Consider the following 14,759-nt stretch of genomic DNA (forward strand, 5'->3'; position numbering starts at 1 on the left):
CAACCAATCACTATGTTTGAACATCAGTATAAAAGCAAATGCCATATGTCCTACAGGAATACAGCCATTTTGCCTGCAGAAGAATCAAGAACAATCAGCATCTTAAAGCTAATTCCATTTTAAAATATTCATTTTTTATTATTATCTCTTTTCTAATCTTGTACAGTAAATAAGTGGTAAAACTTTTGAGTATCATAATGCATTATTGCCAATGTAGAATATGCTTGTTAAGGGTTTTGTATATTGAAAACTGATTTAATTATAGATATATAATAAATTTATCTTGTCTGCTTTTTGATGATAATTAAACCTTATTGATCTGTCAGCCTCCCCTGAGTAATCCCCTGGGGAAGTCAGCATGCAGAAAACAAAGTTATTTTTCTCATGCTGTATGCAAAGCAGCATAATTGTATGTTACATTTTAAAAAGGTAGGTTTGATTTTGTTTCCTAGAGGGGATTCAAATGATGATGATATTGAAAAATGGCAGCAATATCTACAGGAAAATGAATACACACAGGACTTTGACCATTGCAAACTGCTGTCCACAACTACAAGGCCAGTAAAATATTGTCTAATGAGAAACTGTCATTCACTCACCCGTATAAGAAGGTGTGAAACCAGCTTCTTTCAGCTGTAAATGCCACCATGGCATATAAGGCACAATAGAAATTAGTGATGGAAATTAGTGACAGAAAAGACTTTTTATCAGCTATTTCATCCAACAATCAGAATTATAAAAACATCAGAGTGCAAATGGGGCTGTTTCACTTTTATTTGAGCCTTCATTCCAAAAATCGACTGAAACAGACACATCTATACAGATCAGTTAAAACTCAGTATGAAAGTATGAAGAGGTATAGACAAATTGCATACCAAAGGCAGCCCTGAGACATCTAATAGCAGATGCTGAGAAAGCTGAGGGGAAGATACAATGAACTAATACTAAATATCTGGTACTTTCACAAAATCACAGCTGCTAAAAACTATCTAAACAGTGTTGTAAATTTTTGTCATCCATCTACTTATATTGGCAAATTAAAGACTTATTTTTAATATATTGCTTGTAATAGTATGACTTTAGAAAGTATAGTCTAACTGGTTTCTGTGTTTAAAGCAGGACACCTGAAACGGTGTTCCTCAAGGAAGTGGTATCCAAGTGCCACAGAGACTTAGAAACACAAGTGCCTTTGAAAAATCAGTTATGGTAAGATTTAGATTCCTATTTGTATTTAGAGTCCTCCTACTTAAACAAAACAAAACTGAAAAATTAGGTGCCAAATATTAGGATATTTAGGAGCACCAGAATATGAAATTATCCATAGAGCTGGGTCTCTACAGAGAGCTGAAAACACTGCAATGCACATTGAGTGGAGTAGTTGATGTGCTGGAGGGCAGGACTGCCATTTGGCAAGATCTCAACAGGCTGGAGGAATGGGCTTACAGGAACCTCATGAAGTTCAATAAAGAGAAATAAAAAGTCTCCTGTCTCTGGGACAGAGTAACCCCGACAGCAGTACAGGCTGGGGGACAACTGACTGGAAAGAAGCTTTGCATAAAAGGATCAGAGGGTCCTGGTGGACAATAAACTGAAAGCAAGCCAGTGGTGAGCCCCTGTGACACATAAGGTGAACCGCATATTGGGCCATATTAGCAAAAGTACAGGCAGCAGGCTGAGGGAAGTGATTATTCCCTTCTATTCGCGACTTCTGAGACCAAATCTTGACTAGTGTGTCCAGTTTGGGGCACCTCAGTACGAGAAAGACATTGACAAATTGAAAGGAGTCCAGTAGAAGCCACCAAGACCTAGATTCTAAGTCTTTTAACTTACATCTCCTGTCTCCCAAGAGTTTACCCATTTTACTGAGCTCCTTTATAGTCTGGATCCCTTTACCTTCTGGTTGAAGCTGCACCACCAAGAATGCAAGATCCATTAAGCCAACAGAAAACAAGAGGAAACAGAAAGAAAGAGCTTGAGCCAGAGGCTTGATTTGTTATAAAGTTAGTGCATTTTGAAGGAGAGAAGCCTGGATTTTTGTCCCCAGTACCAAGCCAGTTTATTCATTTTACAGAGCAAATAACACGTTATTAAGTGTAATTTAATAAAAAGTAGATGTAACCCAAGGAGAAAGGAATAAAAGCCAGATCTTGCTCTTATGAGTACTCTAATTCCAAGGCTTTATGCAAAAGATTGGCACATTGAGGAATATTCTGAAAAAAGCAACCTTTTCTGGGAAGCTGGACTCAATACTGTCCATATGGGCTAAGCATTCTCTGTTAGGTGAGCAGTACATGCCAGCTGAGGACTTTGGTGAAGAGTATGTGCCTCTGCCAGGCCTCTGAATGACAGCAGAGCTTAGGAATCTAGCTCTTCACACTGGGAAGCATCTATGCACATGCAGAGGAATCTAATTCCAGGGAATTTTGCAGTTCCCACTACACCAAATGTTAATTTCGCAGATATCAGGTAAACTTTCTGGATCACTTTCATAGTCTTTGTCGCTTAAACTCTGCTAAGGTCTATTCTGTAGGTGTAAAAGTAGGTGTTTAAATACAAAAAAATTGAAAATTCATTCTTAAACCTCTCTTTTTAAGCAGCCTGATTTTTCAAAGTACTGAACCACGTTTCCATAGCCTGTTACGAGAAAACCCTGTGTTCTTTATGGGGAAAATGTCAAATACTGTAATTATGTCAACCTTCTAAATGACATCTCCATAATACTTCCCCAACTCATGAATTAATTTCTCAAAAGGCTTAGACAGGCTGTTTAATTTGGAGAAGACCTGAAACATGGAAGTTTAGAAGACTGTTTTCAGAATTAAACTTCATGAAATTCTGCAATTGTCTCCAGTTACACTGAAAATACTTAAAACGTAGCTTTTGTGGTACTGTGATCCTACCAATTTGGAAAGACTTAAAAGATTCAGGGAATGCTTGTAAAACAACAGGAGAAAAATCCTGTTAACTCTTAGCGTGATCCCTTCCTAGTATCTTGCCTCTCCTCAATTTCTCATTCACACAGTTTTCCAAGGTTTGCTTCCAGCATAGTTTCAGATTTGCTCTGTTTTTGTCAGCTCAGTCTCCTCAGCCCTAATTATTGCAAATAGCCATCCACTGAATGTATGCTACTTTTGCAAATAATGACTCCTTACACTCACAAAGAAAAAAAAAATCCAACAAAAGACCCACCTATGTTGTTTGGAATAATAAGATACATTGTGACAAAACAGGAAAGGAGTTGTTTATGATTTTATGTTCATTTAACCTATCTTCAGGATTACAATCAAAAATGCTAACAATAATTATTAATCAAATTTATGTTAATTGAGAAGTAGCATACTTAGATTTAAGAATTTTACTAGTGTTTATTTGGCAGATTTGCAGAAATTACTATTGACAAAGCAGTCCGAGGGGGAAAAGGAAATGCTGTATACAATTACAGTCATATCCATCACTAGTGAATTGCCATTCTGTTCTAAGAAAAATGAAAGGAAGAACAAAGGACAACATATGTCAACATACGTTCAGCAAATTTGAAGTTCAGTGTTGCTGTTGGATATTTTTGTTATCTCCTGAAGAGTTTTTATTCAGATATACTATGGCTACAGGGCACTAGATTGCTCATAACATACACAAACAGTCTTGAAAAATTAGAATATTGATATACAGCTCAGTTCACAAAAGAGCACAAATACATAGTATTTATAGAACAAATACTTATAATTAGGTATACCAAAGCTTCAGAATGTAAGTGTTCATAATTTTACTCTAAAACAGAAAATCATATTGCAGAGGTTCATAGTTCAAGACCCTAGAGGGCTTTGGCCACCTCCAAAAAAACCTAGAGTGTGACCGTCTCTCTTCCTCCTACAGATAACAAGAAAAGACAAAATAGGGGACTGGTCTAAACACACAGTATATGAAGGGAAAGGCAGGAATATAACTCGCGAGTTTAGTTCACGGTATTTTACTCTCATCCCTAGGACATACCATTGAAAAGCTGATCAGAAAATGATAATGCTGTATTATGTCTGACACTACTTTTTCACTTCCATCCACTGGCCCAACCCAGAGCAGAGTGAAAGCATGAGAGCAGTGTGAGGGAAGGAACTTGTACCTCTTTTCCAACCCAACCTCCAAACTGTACTCTCTCTCATTGACATCACTTGAACAACTGTCACTGAGAGAAATGAAATGGCTCTAAATGAGTCCTCTCACTTGAAGTATGCTCATGCTTATTAATTATCAATCGTAGTTGATAAATCCTTGATTACTGCCTTTCTAAAAAAGGACTCTATGAAACCTTTATTTTAACCCTTTTACTGCTCATAGGCAGAAACGACTTTTATAAAAGCAGTTCATGGAACATTGTCTTACTGTTTAAAAAGATGAAAAATCAGAACGTGTGCTGTACTAGCTATAAAATGGACAGTTGGATTAACTGAGGCTTCTATCTATTTCATCTTGTTCCACAGCAGGCTATACATTATTCTGATGGTAACGTAAACCTTCATCACTGTTGCTTTATTGCTGCTCTTCAGTTTACAGATACTACTTTAGTTTTCTGCTATTACCCCCAAACATAACAATCAACTATGAATTTTTATAGTTTAATAGAGAATTATAGATTAATAACATGTATCATGATATTGTAGCTAATTTCATTGGCTACATACCATATGCTAGCTATTTTGAATTTGCTGTCAGTTTGTTAGTGTTTTGAAATATATTAGGCACTAAGGTGTGAATTAAGAAGATACACATAGGCACTTTATATTGTTCATATTATAAATCAATAGCTAAGCAGAACAATGAAATATTTTTCATTTCTGGTATGAGAATTGAACTGCCCAGAAAAGCACAGTCTCTATCAAATAAATCAATCCCTGACTTTATGCCACAAAACACTGATTAAGAAATAACACCTGAATGAAAATGATTGCACATAACAAAGCTACAGAAGTTTTTCAATAACTTTTTAGAAAGACAGCAGTTGGAAGACATATTTGTGCATGTGTGTGTATATATATATATATATAAAAATGACCTAAGGTCAAGCATCTTTTTCCTTAAAAGTGACTGTGAAACATAAGCTAAGGAACATATCACATTGTTTGCTACCGTATCAATTGCAAAGCAAGGGTGAGTCCAAGATTCTATTTTCTTGTCTTGCACAGATAAGAATGGAAGATGCACACAGAAAAAAAAGCAAAGTTGAATTACCATAAAAAACCAAACACAAGACCTAAACCAGAATTACATACCAGATGCAAAAGCCGCAGTAAAAGGTGCCTCAGTTGCCCTTACGGTTGTAGAAAAACCAACCTGCTACATCTTATCAGAGATAAATGTGCATTCGGCTTTACAAACCAAAAATTAATTGTAGCCCTGATATCAGTATATGATTTTTGCAAACAAAATGAAACCATGAAATTGGTTGTTTGCAAGCAATTAGTTAACATTTAATAACTACCCAAAGTTTAAGAAGAACAGGCTGAACCCAAGCAGTTGAAGGAGGAGGAAGCCATTTTGGGTGTGGCACCTGCAAAGTCAACAGGTGCTTTCTTTAATGAATTTAGAAAAACATCCTCAAAGCAAAATTATGTTTCACATTCGGGGAAACAAGCGGCTGGGGGAAAAAAGGGAACTCATAGAAGCTGTAGAATATGAGGTATATTTGATGTTGCCAAATCTTAGGAACAGCTCTTCAATTCTGAACAGTTCTGGAATGGGTGAAAAAATGTTCAAGTAACTCTGAGGGAAATCAGTTCTTACGAAGTGGACGATAATATCCGCATTTAACTCGTGGGTGCCACAGCCTTGTGCTATGATTGGCTGCCATCTGGGCTCCATCTGACAGCAGCAGATTGGTATTCTCTGCACACGTCCTCGCAATTCCTGTCGCCTACGTTTGCTGTCCCTTACACACACACAGAGTACATTATTTACTCAACTATAAACATTTCTGTAACGTACACAAGCAGCATCTACAGTGCAATCATGCACTGGCATTCAGGATCAATCTGGTATTAATAGTACACATCTGGCTAATCTTTTTACAACTGGTTTATAAAAAATATTTTTAACGGTGCAAACATTTTCTCACCTATATATGTTAGAAACCTCTCATTTTTTGTTTGCTTTCCTTTATTCCCTGAATAATAACAGGTCATTATTGCACGCATAATATTTTTGCTTTCATGAAAGTAACTTTCTGTTAAGCAGGATAGTTAAATAACTGCAATGGGAACTGTAAGTGTGACTGAGAACAGACCAAAGCAGGCTGATGTGTTAGCACTGCACAGAAATATTTTTCTTCACGAACAGCAATTTCCTAAGAAGGCTATCAGCATTGGTATACAAACTAAAACTCCTACAGGATCAACAAGGATGGCACTGTCCTTACTTAAAAGAGCGGAAGATGTTATTCCTCTCCATTTATTAAATGATTCAACATTGCGGTATGCCTGCAACTAATTAGTATGATCAACACAGTGCAGGGCAAGAACAAAAGCAGACCAGCCTCTGAGATGTGCTGATGTAAAAGCACACAGGAGTATACATTTTTAAACCCTGTCCTATAATTTATAACCATTACATGCTAATCATTTCTTGATGGAACTTTCATTTGTAAGACTGAATTTAACATCATTTCTGATTAGGCCTCTCACTGGATATTAAAACTGACCACCAGGTTTATTCACTTACTAGCAGTTAAATAACTTACTTTCTTTAAGACTGTGTTATACTAAACATTATAGAAAACAGAAGGTCAGTTACTGACAAGTAAGAATGGTACAGATGCACATAAAAAGAACATATATGTATGGCAAAAGAGAGAGAGAGAAATATAGGTATATTTGCTAAGTCATATACTTACCATTAGCACTGCAAAGTTACTGAAGTGTGTACTCTGAATGGTGGTAATATTGCCTGCAGAACTAATTATGTGGCACCCTTCTCCCCACCAGCCTCCATGTCCATCCAGAAGGTCAAAATCCCAGAAGGCTGCAATGGGGTCTATACCCCTTGCAAAGTGCCTCAACCCTATAGTAAGAGGGCTGGTGAGGTTTCCAAAACTGCATCCATCTGCAAAAGCAACAAACTGAATCAGAGAGATGGAGTGGAAAACCCTTTATTGATGAATGCTGTGTGAAGAGATCAGATACACTAAACGATGGGGAAAAAAGCAATAGACGTATACTCTTAATGGTCAAAATCAAAGGTAGTGCTCACATGCAGAAAAGTTTGCAATAGTATAAATAAATCTGAACCTTTCAGTCCCATAATGCGTCCAAATGATCTAATCGTCCTTCACAAAGCACATTTTTTTTGTTTCAGATTCTTCAGTTACAACCAGTGTTAAACTATTGCCCATGTAACTGCAGAAACGGCTCAGTTTCATGGTATGATTAATAGCTGAGACAATTCTGCACTTTGAAAGTCACATTTAAACATTTTAAAAATGTTAATAGAAATGACAGCACTATTCAGTATCAAATAAAATTAGTAAAATTGCCTGTGTGAATAATTAATCAAATAAGGACTCACTAGCACATACAATATATCACATTTAGACAAAAGCCTTTAACAACACCTGTTTTATGTCCATCGTATCAGAAAGTATACTGGTGAGTATTGATACATGCAACAGGGCACTACTCCCACTCCAAAAGCCTTATTTTTATCAGTGTCTAGGACGTTAACATTGCAATTTTCATTGTAAAGAGTAAGACAAGGTTCTTTCCTATAGCACTGTGCTTTAAGAAACAAGCATCTGTAACAACACTGTCAACAAACAGTAGTCCAAAATTGGCATTCTAGTCATACAGCAAGTGCATTTCTTTATTTGCAGGATAATTTGAATAAAATCATGCAGATAGGAACAATTGCGAACATTTGTACTAAAGAAAGAGACTGTTTCCAGCCTCTCAGCACACTGTACACTCTGCTGCTCTATTCTCTACATAACCAAGTATACCGTAGCTTTTAGATTAAAGGAAATAATGCATAACAACTCCTCACCTATTTTAGCAAAAACAGCTGGTGTGGCAACCGTCCTACGTTTCCCATCGTCTGCAAGATTTGATGAGTTTCCTGTGCTAGGAAAGAGTTTTCCATTCCGAAAGACAATAAACTGTAGCTTGCAAGTGGAGTTATCAACAGATTGCCAGGCTGAAGACTGAGAGAAGACAGTCTGTGGCAAATGAACTGAAGCTACTGCTACAGCATTCTGTACAATGAGAAAAAAAAAGAAACATTTAAAATGCAAATCACAACAGGGCTGCTTTCATGATGTTTTAAACTCCTGTACAAGAAATGTGTGCTGCCTTCCTTTTCCAACAGACTGGAAGCAACCAAAGAAGCACGAGCTGTAACCATGGGAATAGGATTGGTACAGTGCATATTAAAAGGGAAAACGTTTTGATTGAATGTGAGAGTCTATATGGTCAAGCTCCCTGCTGCAGAGGTGAGAATGGTTCTTACCGTGCCTGCTAGAGGGTCCATCAACACTGCAGATCTGATTTAAAGAGACAACCTCTACCAGGCTTTCTCCTTCACTTAAAACAGAATCAGACAACTTACATTGAACATTTCTCCGAAAGGGTACTTAAAGAGTATAAAAATAATTTTATTAATACAAAAAATTACATCAGCAGAGAACTGCAAGTGCAGCAAACAACACATTTTATGAATATGTTTTTCTTGCTTCATATAAGGAAAATCAGTTAACTCTGTGTTTTAGTAATGCAGGATTAAAAAATATTACAAGCACTAATGTAACAGAAGAAACCAAGACGGCGCTAGGAGAAAATGAATGAAGACTGTCAGATCACTATAATAGCTTTGAATTGTGAGTGTGTTATATGCCCTTCTACAAGCAGATAATTCCCTTACAGCAGAGCTATAAAATACACCAAACATTATGTTCGGAGGACTTCACTCATCAAGCATTTTTTTCCTACCAAAGTAGCAAACTAATCATTAAAGGCTGAGATATTTACAAGAAAAAACAAATGATGAGCAATGGGAAAATAAACAGGGAGTCTGTCCTGAGCCTTGAAGTGAAAAGTGTATGTATTTAAAAACAAACAAACTACAAAATGTTCTAATTTGCATTTCCCCCAAGGGCAAAGTGTAGCTTCTGTGCACATAATTTACATAGATTATCACACAGTTTCCTCATAGCACATGTGCGCTACCTCTTTGAGAAGTAAAACAATAATCTTCACCATCATGTAAACAAACATGACATTAATATATGTCCATGTGCTGGGAGAAATACACATGTGAGAGATAAAAGGTACAACAGAGAACAGCGAACTAAAATGAACATGAGAAGCATCTAGTGACCTCATGATAAATATGGGCAAAAAGCATGAGTAGTCTGTGATGTCATTGGGATGCTTAAATAAACAGATAAAGGCTTTTGTACAGTTTTCTCTTTATTACCATGTATAGTTTGGAAAGTTTTTGTGATTTTAAAAATAAAAATGCCAAAAATTCCTTTTTAAAATAAGTATTTAATCTAGGTGATACCACTTATTAAAAATACTCAGGAAAAACAGAGCAAATAGCAACAGGACATTTCTACATTAGATTTTAAAATTTCTGTGAAGGCTTTAATTGGAAATAACTGAGCTAAGTGTCCTTAGATTGTTTCCACTGCCTAATTCACTAAAGCTATAATAATTGGCTTTATCTCACACTTCTTAAAAAGACATATTTTACTCTATGATAACCCAAAGTATCTGTATATGCTGAACCTCTGATGATACCATTTTGGCCATGAAATTGTTATCAATACATATGTACAGAAATTTTTAGAAGTGTCATTTGTCAAACCCCAGATCACTGTTGAGGACTTATCTGGAGATGTACAGAAGTGTAAGAGAAGTTACAGTGTGATTAACTTTATATTTATATTGGATTTTTATTATTATTCTGTGCTGGAAAAAGCAACAACAATGAGATATTAAGTTACACTAATTACTTATTATACACAAAAAGAGAAAGCTAGAAGCATCTGAATAAGCTTATGATAATGAAACCAACAGCTAAAGGCACTGGGATAAGCAACAATGTGCTATGACTTGACAAAAGCAGTCCTACACAAGCCAGAGAAAACAACAGGTTTATAGCACTTCTGCTAAGGAGAAATCGTCTAATTCATTGTGGTTATCTAATTTCTTCTCCATTGGGACTTACTGATACCAATGGGAAAAAGTAATGGTGTAGAGAGAGCTTGGCTGTGAGACTGGGAGGCGCAGAGAAGAAGCTGCACACACCTGAGGCACAGAGAACTGGCGTGCAGGTCTGATGACAGGTCACACAGCTGGGGAAAGATCAAGGTGATGTCCACCCCTCACCTCCTCACTATCGCCCTGTCACACAGAGACCCTTCACTATGTAGCATAAAAGAAAGGAACCCGATCACGGTGCCCCAAGTCTTACCCACAGACTACAGCTTCGCCTCACAGGGGCAAAGTCAAATGCAGTGAAGAAAAGCTGTACACAGCCTACAAATGGATTTAGTGTGGACTGGTCGCACTCCTCGGGCTGACTGAGCAAATCTCACACATGCAGCAACATCAAATTACTTACATGACAAAAAGGCACATTTACAGAAAACGATTTCCTCATTAGAGTTCAGGAGTGTTTTTCCTTATTTGTCTCCTCAAAATGTGCCAAGAATATGAATACCCATAACATTAACTATTTAATAATCTTGGCTAAATAATGTCTACAGTCACTTCCTGGGACACAATTTAATTGTGACCACTGCCCTATGTGTACTTGTTATTTCAAACAATTTCTTTTGAGTCCAGGCAGTCTGGTGGAGCGAAAGGCAAAGGGACAGGGCTGTTCCTTGACTGGACAAATGTACACGTAAAGTCAAACTACTCGCTGCACATCAAATATTTACTTTACGTAGAAATTCCTCGGAATTAAACATCAAACTGTCTGCTACAGCAACATGCCTGCCAACAAGCTCCTGTGCTAGGATATTAATGAAAAATGCACACATTGAGAGTGCCCACACATTCACAATGCTGTTTAAGAACATGAGTAAATATTTGTGAACAATTTTTACATCTAAGATATGTAAGAATCTTCTTTCCAATAGCATTAGTCATTATTCACAGGAGAGGGATGATCTAAGCACTCAGGCAATCCCTGTTATTGTGGTAGAAGATGGATGGAGCCTGACTGGAGGCTCAGTCTTGGATCCTGCTAATCTTATGTGTGGTGATGAATAAGTCAGTTCCCCACTCTTGCCTCAGTTTCCCTCTCACTTAGTGAAATAAAAATGATGGTATTTCTTTTGCTCTATAAGGTGTTCCAGAGTCCAGAGATGAAACACAATATGGGAACAGATTATTACTAAAACCAACGACAGTAACATCAAATTTTGAGTGGACGACTGTGTTTCAGATGTTTCAAAATCCACATAAAACATCTCATTTTTAAAGATTTTATTTGGACACCATATCACCACATCACATAAGAACTGACATTTCCGAGCATGCTAGTGGCAGCATCTCAGGAAGCTGCTCCACCTCTAAGAGGGGAGAAAGAGCACTAGAGGCAGAATCACCATCAAGTGTCCTGCATGGGAGCTGCAGCTTTGCAATGACACAGGTCAGCACCAGCATCTCATATTTTCCCTGGAAAAGCTTAGAGTCTGTGTCAGCAATTTACTAAGTTAGGATTTAGACATTCTCTGAGTGTTTTCAAAACAGAATGTCAATAATCCCTTCATGACTCCATTTCACTTTTAGTCCTATTAACTGGATTGGACTGGCATTCATTAGAAAAAGGAAATCCTGAACATACTGTAGATTTTTCTAAGGAATATTTTTCTGCTGGAAAATGCCAGTGTTTTAAAATGAAATCTATCCACAGACATCCACCTATTTGTGCATAAATATGATAAAAATGATGCAAATTTCAAAACCTCCCAGTTATCTCCCATGTCATCTGCCCAGATATTAAAAAATCTGCTGTGTGACCTGCAGCCATGGAAAGAGGGCTTATCAGCTCTAAACTAGCTCTGAGGATTTTTCTGGGAGGGCTCCTAGGACTCCTGGCTTCCAAGACTTCTTGGAACCCAGGAAACTTTCCAAAAAGCCAAATGAAAGGCTGTTTTGAACACTCTGAATCATAATTTGGAAAGTACAGTTTTGTAAGTACTTTTGAAGTTTCATTTTTTGTTTCCATTTCAGAGCTAATTTTTTGTGTGTGGAATTTTTCAAAATATCTGAGGAACAGAAACAGCACAAATAAATTCAACTGGATCCCAAAAGTTTTTAATTTGAATGGAAAACCTAATTCTAAAGAGGAAATGGTCCTCAAGATATTGAGAGCTATAGACTCTTGACATTTTTGCAGCTCATGCATGTGTGACCCTTATTAAAAATGTTTTAAGGGGAAAATGAAAGATTTAAAGTGAAGTTTTTCCCCAGGCATTTTATTCTGGTCAGCAGTCCCTTCCTTATAATCAGTGCTAGCATTTACAAGGAGTTTTTAAGTGTTTAGGGAAGACAGCCTCTTGCCTTAGGTGCCTTTGTGATATGTTGGCCCTTCTACTTTCATGATTCTTTAAAGAGATCTGCCCCCATTTTCAGCATTGCTTCCCCATTATCTTGTTCTACTTGTCTAAAATTTAGCATAATATTGAGAGACCACACCCATTATCAGACAATCATTATCAAGGAAGATACTCGGTAACCACTGTAAAATGACATAAATCAAATTATTTTCAGTAGCTCTTCCTTGCGTATGCCTTGATACTAGACTGATTTTGAGTTCAAGCACAGTATTTCTGTTTGAGATAAAACATAATTCATCGGAAAGCCTCCAACTCTGAGTTCTCAGAACAGTCATAAGGTATATTTTTCCAGTCGGCAATTTCCTTAACTTAAAAACCAGCACCTTAACAAGAGGTCAGAAGAAAACTGGAGGGGGGAAAAAAAAAAGGAGTAAATGAAATCACCTGAACACATGGCAGGGAACTGGAAAAGCAGCTCCACTGCTTCCAGACGTTAAAGAATCTGATGAGGTGTTTTATAGATTCAGATGCAAGATGCCATATATTATATTATTAAAGATCCATGGGCGTTGCCAAAATAGGCACAAGCTAGATGAAGTTACAGGAGCAGTAAACAAAAAGTAGAAACTAAGCTCTACAGGTAATAACATATATTACTAAATATGTACTGAGTTAACAGTGTGGTCATCATCATAAAATCAAGCAAATAAAGTATTTATACATATACAATAGATTTTATTTAGGCCCTCAAACAAGACAGCAGCTCCTTAGAAGCAACTGAAGATTTCAGTTTGGAGTTTATGTTAAAGGTTTGGCGGCTAACATAACAAAAAAGTGCAAAATTGTTTTTTCAGCTGTCTCTCCCGGTAGATATTTAAATAACACTCCTTTGGAATTATCTCAGCACATGATATATGAGATAAGGGCAGGCATTTGGCCCAGCACTGTGAGGCTTTAGGTAGACTCTATATGAGTACTGATCTCTTTTTCTGGTATGAAAAGTATCAACAAAAAACCCCCAAAATTTAGACTATGTGGGAAAATGCAAAATAAACGTGCTGTAAAAAGAATGGAAACAATGCCAGTTTGAAGAAATATGGTTATACAAGACACATACGCAATGATAAACAATTTGACAGGTCCTAAAATAGGTAGGATTGATTTTTTTTTTTTTTAAATGGGAGGGTACCAAGCAAGGAAAGTCGGAGATCCCCAGCTGTGTTAACTTATCTATATAACCTTCCTCCTGATTTGTTACAGTTTAACTACCCTTTTTAGACTGCTGTTTAAACACAAGTCTGGAAAGGCTCAGGGATGACTAGCAAGTGAAAAGCAGAATTTATATAGATTCCTAGAGAGAAATGAAGAGGTACCACCAAAAATGCAACATAAAATCACCTGGCTGTTGAGATGAAATTGCTACGCATGTTAGGATTATTATGTGATAAAGTCATTACGGAGTAATGCTGCAGTCCACATCCATCTCAATATCTGGAAACCTAAGTACAGAGTCCAAGATATCTTTGTTCTAGCCAGGCATAAATGCTGTTTTAATGCATAGTGAAAATGTGGCATCAACAAGAAATATAGGCAAATTGTATGAAAAGGTACAAAACCATCTTAATGTGTGTTTTTAATGTGTGTAATTAATAATAAAGGTTTTCTAGAGTTCTGCTATAGAAATGTTAGATTTAGCAAACAGCATGGAAATTTTAGAAAAGCTGGTAATATAATAATTTTGGAAAACCTGATCATCAGTAACCCTTTTCTAATAAAAGTAAAAAATAAATGTAGTCTCCACATTAGGATTTTGTATTTCAAATTTGAAAACTTGGCAAACTCCGGAAATCAATTGATAAAAGTTAACTGGACTTAAAAGATCAAGAATAGATTAGCAGATCAAAGAGGACAATGAGTATAACCAGAAAGCCTATGAATTTGGAAAACCTGATCATCAGTAACCCTTTTCTAATAAAAGTAAAAAATAAATGTAGTCTCCACATTAGGATTTTGTATTTCAAATTTGAAAACTTGGCAAACTCCGGAAATCAATTGATAAAAGTTAACTGGACTTAAAAGATCAAGAATAGATTAGCAGATCAAAGAGGACAATGAGTATAACCAGAAAGCCTATGAAAAGGAAAAAAAAATCCCACTGATCAGTGAAACAAAATAGTATTTTAAGTTTCAAGAAATGGATGGATAC

General features: G+C 36.6%; 1 protein-coding gene across 1 annotated transcript in view; it reads right to left on the reverse strand.

Moving 5' to 3' along the window:
- LOC103897676 (adhesion G protein-coupled receptor A3) overlaps positions 1-14,759 on the reverse strand; it is a 251,679-nt gene that overhangs the window by 50,025 nt on the left and 186,895 nt on the right. Inside the window, exons 13-14 of the mRNA XM_009277787.2 lie at positions 8,026-8,233; positions 6,881-7,089 (exon numbers count right to left, since the gene is read on the reverse strand). Coding sequence (XP_009276062.2) covers positions 6,881-7,089; positions 8,026-8,233 — 417 coding nt within the window. The remainder of the gene's footprint in view (positions 1-6,880; positions 7,090-8,025; positions 8,234-14,759) is intronic.

The sequence above is a fragment of the Aptenodytes forsteri genome, unplaced genomic scaffold, assembly GCF_000699145.1.
Source record: "Aptenodytes forsteri isolate BGI_AS27 unplaced genomic scaffold, ASM69914v1 Scaffold15, whole genome shotgun sequence".
Classification (NCBI taxonomy): Eukaryota; Metazoa; Chordata; class Aves; order Sphenisciformes; family Spheniscidae; genus Aptenodytes; species Aptenodytes forsteri.